The 9,067-nt window shown below is 31.5% G+C and overlaps 1 protein-coding gene across 1 annotated transcript; it reads left to right on the plus strand.

Annotated features, from left to right (window-relative positions):
* The first annotated feature begins 814 nt into the window (after positions 1-814).
* On the plus strand, positions 815-5,229 carry LOC149539338 (uncharacterized). The gene is made up of 5 exons (XM_089802546.1): positions 815-2,025; positions 2,637-2,974; positions 3,107-4,177; positions 4,301-4,488; positions 4,654-5,229. Exons 1-5 carry the CDS (start codon positions 815-817, stop codon positions 5,227-5,229), a joined length of 3,384 nt encoding a protein of 1,127 aa, XP_089658672.1.
* Positions 5,230-9,067: the final 3,838 nt, after the last annotated feature.

Here is a 9,067-nt window from a genome sequence, read left to right on the forward strand (position 1 = left end):
ATAGTGAACCAGTCAAATATTTTGGAATTATAATGTTTAAGGAAATTTTGTTTCTATATACTTCATCTTTAAAGGGTATGGATTCTTAGATAAAATAAATGTATGTTTCTATATAATAAAATAAATATCACCATATTTCTTATACGTGATATTTGTTGTGAACATAAATTGCAAGATATTTCTCATTAATCGAAGATTTTATTCACTTTATAGCTATGAGTCTATCAACACCAAATTTTCAATCTGATGAGGAAAGGAGACAATATCAAATACAACAACAAAGAGCGTATCAGAGACAATATCAAAGGGAATATCAAAGACGTCGGAGAGAACAAATGACAAAAAATCAAAGACAAGATCAAAGAAGGAGGAGTAATGAACTCCAAGACAAAACTACGCCAGGCGAAGGGCACAACTTTCAGTGCAAGAATTGGAATCTAAAAATAGATATCAACAAAATAGTAATAGAAGTTGTCATCAAAGAACATCCGATGGAGTATCACATTCTAAGATACAAGGAAGACATCAAGTGGATTTACAGCTCAATGAGAGGTATAGTCAACCCTTGACTACAAATATGCAATTGGATCTTCAAAATGAAGTATCAAGGACAACTGAATGTGTTCCTGAATCACCCCATCATACAATTCAACTTGGGATAAATTTAGCTAGACAAGGTAATGTAGAAAATGCACAAAACCCGAATGGAAAACTTGATGATAATTTCTATAGATTCCAAATGCAGTTTCGCCAAAAATTGGATAGCTTAAGAATGCCAAACATGTGTTATATTTGTCAAGAATGCTATCTAGGAATGAAAGTGTCACGCACCTCTGAAGGTCCAATGTGTAATAGATGCCGACAAGAGAGAGGAAATAACAGATTCTCAGCTTCAAATAATATGGACCCAAGACCTCAACCAGAGGAGCTTGCAAACTTGACACAAGTTGAGGAAATGTTAATTGCACGTGTCAGTCCCATATTGCAAGTGACACATGCAACTGGTGGCCAATTTAGGTATAGAGGACACACAATAAGTTTCCCACAAAACATAGATCATGTTTCGAACATATTGCCACATACAATAGATAAGTTGCCAATTATTATTGTTCGAAGGATAGATCAACGTGGGACACAATATAACTTTACTGTGAACAGAGATCGTGTATACAAAGCACTCAAATACAAAGTAGAGCATGATAAATTTTACTCTGATGTTCAAATTAATGAAAATGCTCTCAATGTTCTGCCCAGAAACAGAGATGAAAATGTTTTTCATAGATTGAAGACGGTGAATATGGAGTTTGATACAGATGCAAATGATATTGTTTTTCTGGGTCCAGTTATGGAGACAGATGAAGGGAATGTAATTGAGCACACAACATCAATGGCTTCAAGACCTCCTAATGCACAAAAGGAAATGGAACTTATCCGTGCATGGGTTAATAATCCCGACGCAAACCCAGCATCATTGATAGATTGGCCAAGTATTGGTGTGTCACCTATTAATGAGTATGTCACATCAAGATTATTGGATATGGCATTCCCAACACTATTTCCTAATGGTACCTATGATTGGTTAGAACCACGATTGCGACATGTATATCTTCATGAATTTGTAAAGCATCTTGTGCGATATAGGGATCATCGTTTTGGCAAACATCCTAGATTTAGATATTTCACGAATAACATGATCACGAGACATCGTGCACAGAGTTCAACCTCTGTGTTTGTAAAGAGAAACTTTAAAGACATGCCAATCACCATCAATGAGTTGCGGCAACATATGGAAACTACACCTCACTCTAGATTGGCAGATAAATTGATGCAGTTTGGTACAACGCTAAGGGGAACAAGGTCATATTGGGCAAAATCTCATGCAGAATTGACAGATTTGCTTCATCAAATTGGTTGTCCTACAATATTTTTCACATTGAGTGCAGCAGATATGTATTGGCCTGATTTACATGCTCTAATGCCAGGAACAATGCCAACTGATCCATGTGAAGCTCAAAATTGGCGTAGGCAAAATACAATTGATTATCCTCACATTGTGGCACACTATATGCACGTGAGACACTCTATGTTTAGAAAAGAGATTCTAGAAAATGGAATGAATGTCAAAGATTTTTGGTGTAGATATGAATGGCAACATAGGGGGTCCCCACATGTGCATGGATTCATATGGAGAACATTGACTGGTCAAGTGAGGATGAACGCAAAAGTGCTGAAAGATATTTTCATTCTATTGTTCATGCATGGAACCCTAGACAAGATCCTCACCAGCGAAATATACAGGTATGTTTATAAATATGCATTCTATGGTATAATTTGATATGACCTTATTTTCTCATTCAACTTATTTTGAATTGTAGCCTTTCATGAATTTTCAACAACATCCATGTCTCAAAAACACGAGACAACTTGCAGAGGTCAATCTAGATCATGACTATGAGGAGATCCTAAATTGTGTATAAAGACACACAATTTGTAAGGAGGGTGCATGTTTGCGGAAGAAAAGGGGGCATATGGTTTGTAGGTAATCATTTCATTACATTGCAATATTTAAACCAAAATTAGAAATTGGTCACTAGCGTCACATGACTAACCACATATCTCTCTTATATTTATTATAGGTATAATGCACCTTGGCCATTAAACCTAGAGGGATCGAAATTATATGAAGACAGAGAAACAGGTGAAAAGAAATTTGAACCAGCTAGAAATGATGAAAGAGTCAACTCACATAATTGCGACATACTACAACTATGGAGAGCGAATATAGATTGGCAACCTATTCTTTCCAAACATGCTGTGGTGAAATACATTGCCAAATATGCAGCAAAAGCAGAGAAAAGCTCAGAAACATACCATCAAATGTTGATGCGCCTCTCCAACATGGAAAACCCAGATGATTTAGCTACACGTGCATATAGAAAACTTCTAACTGAGACAATTATAGAAAGAGACATTGGTGCTCAAGAAACATGTCATATGCTATTAGAGCTTCCATTGGTAGAGTGTAGTAGAAGATTTGTTAATCTAAATGTGTCCCATGAGGTCTTCAAACCTATAACTATAAATAATGAAAATGGAAATGATGAAGACAATACTGAAGAGCAAACAAAATCTTTCATTGATGGGTACAAAAGAAGGCCCCTATGTATGGAAGCTGTCACATTAATTGATGCAGCAAGATCATGGATATATAATCCTAAAAGAAGAAGAGAGAATAAATGGGAGCCAAGGGACAAAGCAACAATAGTCAGAGTCTTTTCTAGATTTGTATCTATACCTTCACGCGAATCAGCTAAATGGGTTGACTTCTGTTTATCAAAATTATTGCTCTACAAGCTATTCCGTGATATAGAACAAGATATTGGTCATAATGATGATGCCATCATAAAAAACTGGGAGACATTTAATTACATTCCTTGGCATGTTCAACATACTGTGGTGACAGACAATGATGAAAACCCAAGTGATTATGACACTGAAGACAATAACAATGTTCAAAGAAATACAACAGAACACGAATGGGAAATTATATCTAGGTTGCATCGTGGTCAAAACATAGAATGCTTAGAAATAGACATGTTGGGGAGAAGAGACATTGACAAACATACAAATTGGTCTATTGATTATAAGGGAGAAGAGTACACTACTGCAACAATCAATTTTATAGGTAATGTGAAGAATCATGGTTGTCTAATATATGATAACATTCCCCAATGCATCAACTACATGACCCTTGGTGACAAACATAAAAAGTCAGTTGACATTATTATGACACACTATCATAGAAATCAGAATGTGGAGCCATTGCTCATGATAATTCAAGGAACAACAGGCACTGGAAAGTCATATCTAATTGGTGCAATTAGTCAATCTCTTCAAAATGTAGCAATGCCCTCTCTATCTCCCCTTCTATTACTTGCACCAACAGGAGCCACAACATTCAACATAGGAGCTTCTACAGTTCATTCAAAATTAAAAATACCAATACAAGGTTTTTGTCAATTAGAAGGAACAAGACTCACCAGTTTTCAAGAAGAAATGGCACATATCAAGTATATCTTGATTGATGAAATGAGCTTCATTGGTCAAAACATGCTAGAGAACATTGACTCTCGACTTCGACAAGCATTCCCACAAAATGCAAATATTAGCTTTGGAGGTAAAAGGCTTCACTTTTCCTCATTAACAAGTGTAGCATGTATAAAATATAGACTATTATGTTACTAAAATGTAATTACAAATTAATCATTTTGACATAAGTATTTTCATTCTTATATTTCAGGTGTATCTATAATTTTGGTGGGAGATTTGGGCCAGCTTCCTCCAGTTGGTGACAGACCAACATATGACAGTAATAGAAGGGCAAAGTTGCTATGGCAAGAATTCAAGATTGTTGTTACTTTGGACAAGATATTCAGACAAGATGGGGAGAATGAGGATCAACAAAGATTTCGCCAAATTTTGATGAATGTAAGAGATGCAAACCCACAGATTGATGATTGGAGGTTGCTAATGACAAGAACCCCTATCAACATAGATCTTCCAACAAATTTATAGTTTGAAAATTCCGTCCATCTATTCTCAACAAATGAAAATGTTCATAGTCACAATAAAAAAATGTTGCATTCATTGAAGTATCTTGTTGCACGTAGTGTTGCGATAAAAGCAAGACATGGTAATGCATTGGAAGATTATTCAAATGATGAGCTTGATTTGGAATTGCTACTTTGTAAGGATGCAAGGGTCATGCTAACTTCTAATCTATGGGTACAAGTAGGTCTTGTAAATGGGTCTTTGGGGCATGTTCGAAATATAGTCTACAAACAAGGCAACACTCCACCTGAACCTCCAACATATGTGATGGTTGAGTTTGACAACTATTCTCGACTACCATTTGAAGACCATCATCCAAAAACAATTCCAATAACACCAATACAGAAGGGTACAACACTTCAATTGCCTTTAAGATTGGCATGGGCATTGACTATACATAAATCTCAGGGTTTAACTCTTCCAAAAGAAACAATTGATATAGGAACAAGAGAAAGAACAGGATTGACATTTGTGGCAATTTCTCGTGTTAAATCTTTACAGTGTCTAAGAATAATGCTTCCATTCATGTATGATCGCTATGAGAAAATGAAAAAGGGTAGACAAGTTGCCAAGCGCAAGGATGAAGAAAATAGACTCAAGTTGTTCGAAGAGAATTGATGTAATATTTTTATTTTTAATACTTCGTCCAATGCAATTACAATTTTGATTTGCCACTTTAATATTTTGCAATTTTTATTATATTTACTATACTATTGTATGATTGCAGTATTTAAATAAAGTTTTCATTTACTTGTATACTACTACAAATCACATTTCAAATGTTTCAAATACATGTTTTCACTTCCATAAATATATAAATAGACTTTTAATATACCCTTGTAATTTTTTTTTAGTATCCTTACATTAAAGAAAATGATCACTTATTTTGTTATGCCTTTATAAGTTTGTATCACACTATGTCAAATAATTTTTTTCAAGACAAAAAATACTAACATTTAAAAAATGTGTGTCAAATTATGAATTTGATCAAATATATTTTATGTTTATTTCATGTAAAATACCTTAGTTTAAATATTATGGTTACTATCCTTGATTCAACATTTCTTTCCTTTTTGAAAAAAAAAACATATTCTTTATCATGTTTTAATGATATAATTTTTTTTCATAATTTCCATGCAGCTTACGAAGATGTCAGACAAATTACGTTTGGAATGGGCTTACTGGTGGTTATGAGACTTTCATCATAGACTTCCACAAAATGTCATCCTTCGTATAGAGGAGTTGAGTGTTCGATATTGGATAAGGGATAGAATGACTAGTCGAATTATAAACAATGGACCAAGGAACAATCAATTAAAATTTTATAACTATGCTCTATACTTCAACTTCCATTATGCCACAAAAGTGAAGATGAACTTAGATGTCAAATTTCATCACCTACAGATCAAGGTTGTAGACTTTTGTAGATGGCCAGACACTTTGTATCGTGAGATTCGTGATCTTTATCTTGCAGGATGTATTTATCAAATTATCATTGCCCCAACAGTAAATTTAAGGAAGCACACTTTCTCTGATGAGCTCAGTATAAAGTTTATGAAATTTCTTAAAGGTGAATCTAAAATTAGCTATCACAAGGGTCCACTCGAAGAATGGTTGATAGCTACTCTTAATTTTGGTTACACAATCACGTTCACAATACATCAAGTCATTCCATCTTTTAGGTTGTTGCATGCAAATTATGGCATACCTACATTATTTCACGTAAAGTCTACTTTATCAATTAAAGTACGAAAAATTCTTCATGGAAATGTAGAGTTATTGCCAGTCCATCCATGGTTGAGAAAGTAAAAATATTCTACATATTATTTATCAATGTATTGTCAACATTTTGAACAATACTATTTTTTATTATACCCAATTTTATAATAGCTATTAAATATTACATTATTAAGTTTTGTGATGGACTATGTCATCATTTCTTTCAATGATTATTAAGTATTTTTTTATTACACATGTTTGTAGAAAAATTTCTATATTGCTTCAATATGCTTCAATTGTTTAATTATTAAGGTTTTTTGATGGACTGTCATCATTTCTTTCAATGATCATTAAGTATTTTTTTATTACACATATTTGTACAAAAATTTCTATATTGCTTCAATGTGCTTCAATTGTTTAGCAATACAATGTATAACATTTCTTCGCTTTTTATAACATTAAATAAATATCTATATGATTTTAAAATATCTTTTTGAATTACTATTATTATTTTTTCTCTATGCAAATTTTTAAAATTAATATATAAAAAATATACTAAAATCATAATAATATTAAATATCTATTAATACAAAAATTTCATAATATATTTAACTATAATGAATTATAATTTAAAAAATAATGTCTTTCATTTTGCATCGTGAGTGCTACTAGCTTATATATATTATATATATATATATAATAAGCCGAGAGATATCCTTCTCGAGGCGCCTATTTTCATAATCTCACTTAGTGCAATAGGCACCTCGAGAAGGATATCTCTCGGCTTATTATAAATATATAATATATATATAAGCTAGTATTATAATATAGATGTACATTAACTTTATTTTAAATTAAATTAAGTGAAAACTTAAAACTTAAACGAAGTTATATAAAATCAAAATAGATTAAGTTCAATTGAAATATACTTGATTTAAAAATAATAATAATTACACAAATAAATAAATAAATATTCCTATATTCCTAGTGCTAGTGCTAGTATAAATTTAATTAAATATTCAAATGTTACCTGCAACGGATGCAGCAAACACGGGTACAGTTCTTATGGCTGGTATGACCCAATTATTGACTGTGAAATTCAGCAGAGACTTCTAGATAAGCTTACCTATAAAACTCTGCGTGTAAAAGTGGATATCATTGAACAATGCAATAAGGCACCATGAAAGCGATCGTTGGGCCACCTTCGAATATGTTTGGCAGAATAGATAAGAGCGAAGGAGTTCAAAGAAAACATCAGTTGAACGAAGTCCACTTGGGGCGGAGTAAAAGAGATACTTTTATTTCTGGATACGCGGAAGATCGACACATATTTATATGGCGATTACTTTTCCACGTGACACTAGTAGTATCACTGGTCTAATCCCATATTATAAAGCAGTACAGATAAAATTATCTTGGGCCCATCGCAGGTGAGCTCATGTGCATGAGAAAGTGGCCATATCAATTGGTGGTTTCTTAGCTCATATGTGAGAGGCTCAATTTTGTAGACATGGTGGTCGGTTTAAATGGTAGATATGGTTGCTAATGGATTTTTGTGAAGTTGAACAGTTTTGATGATTTTACAAGATATTTACTTTTGTGTTGTGTAAAGTTTTAAAAGGATGAAATCAAGATTATGTTAGAAATGATTTTAGTGGAATTGATAGTTTTTATTATTAGTTCTTTGTATTGGACATAGTGAACTTCTCAATCTCACGTTTCTATAGGATAGATTCTAACATTGTTTTGACCATATTTGTTAATATTAGCATATTGCTCTTAAATCTATTGCTTTTATTTATTTGGCTTGTAGGTTTGTAAGGTTTATTGTTCAAATATCATCTATACATTTAGTTGTATTGTCACGAAGCTGAGCTTGATAGTTTATCGCATAAAATAGTTATGGCCTACAACCTCCAACTAAATTTAATATTTAAAGTATGTTATTAGTTCCTTCCAAAGGCATGAAACTAATAGAATCAACAAGTTCCATAACCTAAAAATTTCATTGATATAGTAATGTTTGCAAAAGGTTTATTAATTTGCATATTTTTTTAAAATTGAAAAATATAATTTTTTTATAATTTTATTGGCTCATGATGAAAAAGGCAATGAAAAAATATTCAATTTTCTTCAACAAAAATACAACTATTTTTTCCAACACCTCTATTAATGTAAACATTAATTGCAACTTTATCCTTTCTTGTGACAAGTGGATAAACTTTTTGTTAAAATAATAATTTTTCTAACACCTCTATTAATGAATGCATTAATTTCAATTTTATCTTTTCCAAATTTGTGACAAGTGGATAAACTTAAAAAAAAAAAACAATCAGTTTTAATTGATGTTTATCTTTGTGATTTGCAAAATGTTATTCAAATATAGACATTTTAATCAAATATAGACATTTTAACTCTTTTAAATTGTCAATTTTCAAAAATTATTTTTTATATAGTTTAATTTCATATTTATTTTAATTTTAATTTGTATATAAGTTTAAATTAGAATTTAATTATTTTTATTTTTACATATCTAAACCAATGCTTTTAATAGATTTTCTTTTATTTTTTCTTTTTATATATAATTTTATTAGGCTATACATTTATTTAACATATATAATTTTTATTATATTGATATTTTTAATTTATACTTTAAAATACATAATATTAATTTTGTATCAATTTAAATAAAGTTCAAATTGTTTAGCTTGGTATATTATCAACTTTACTTATTATA

This window comes from Cupressus sempervirens, chromosome 9 (assembly GCF_028749045.1).
Source record: "Cupressus sempervirens isolate cs-2001-9-10 chromosome 9, ASM2874904v1, whole genome shotgun sequence".
Classification (NCBI taxonomy): Eukaryota; Viridiplantae; Streptophyta; class Pinopsida; order Cupressales; family Cupressaceae; genus Cupressus; species Cupressus sempervirens.

Coding starts and splice junctions, on each gene's coding strand:
- LOC149539338 (XM_089802546.1), top strand. CDS start 815: ATGAAAGTGTCACGCACCTCTGAAGGTCCAATGTGTAATAGATGCCGA. Junction 4,178..4,300: donor TGCAAATATTAGCTTTGGAG/GTAAAAGGCTTC, acceptor CTTATATTTCAG/GTGTATCTATAATTTTGGTG. Junction 4,489..4,653: donor TTCGCCAAATTTTGATGAAT/GTAAGAGATGCA, acceptor CATTCATTGAAG/TATCTTGTTGCACGTAGTGT.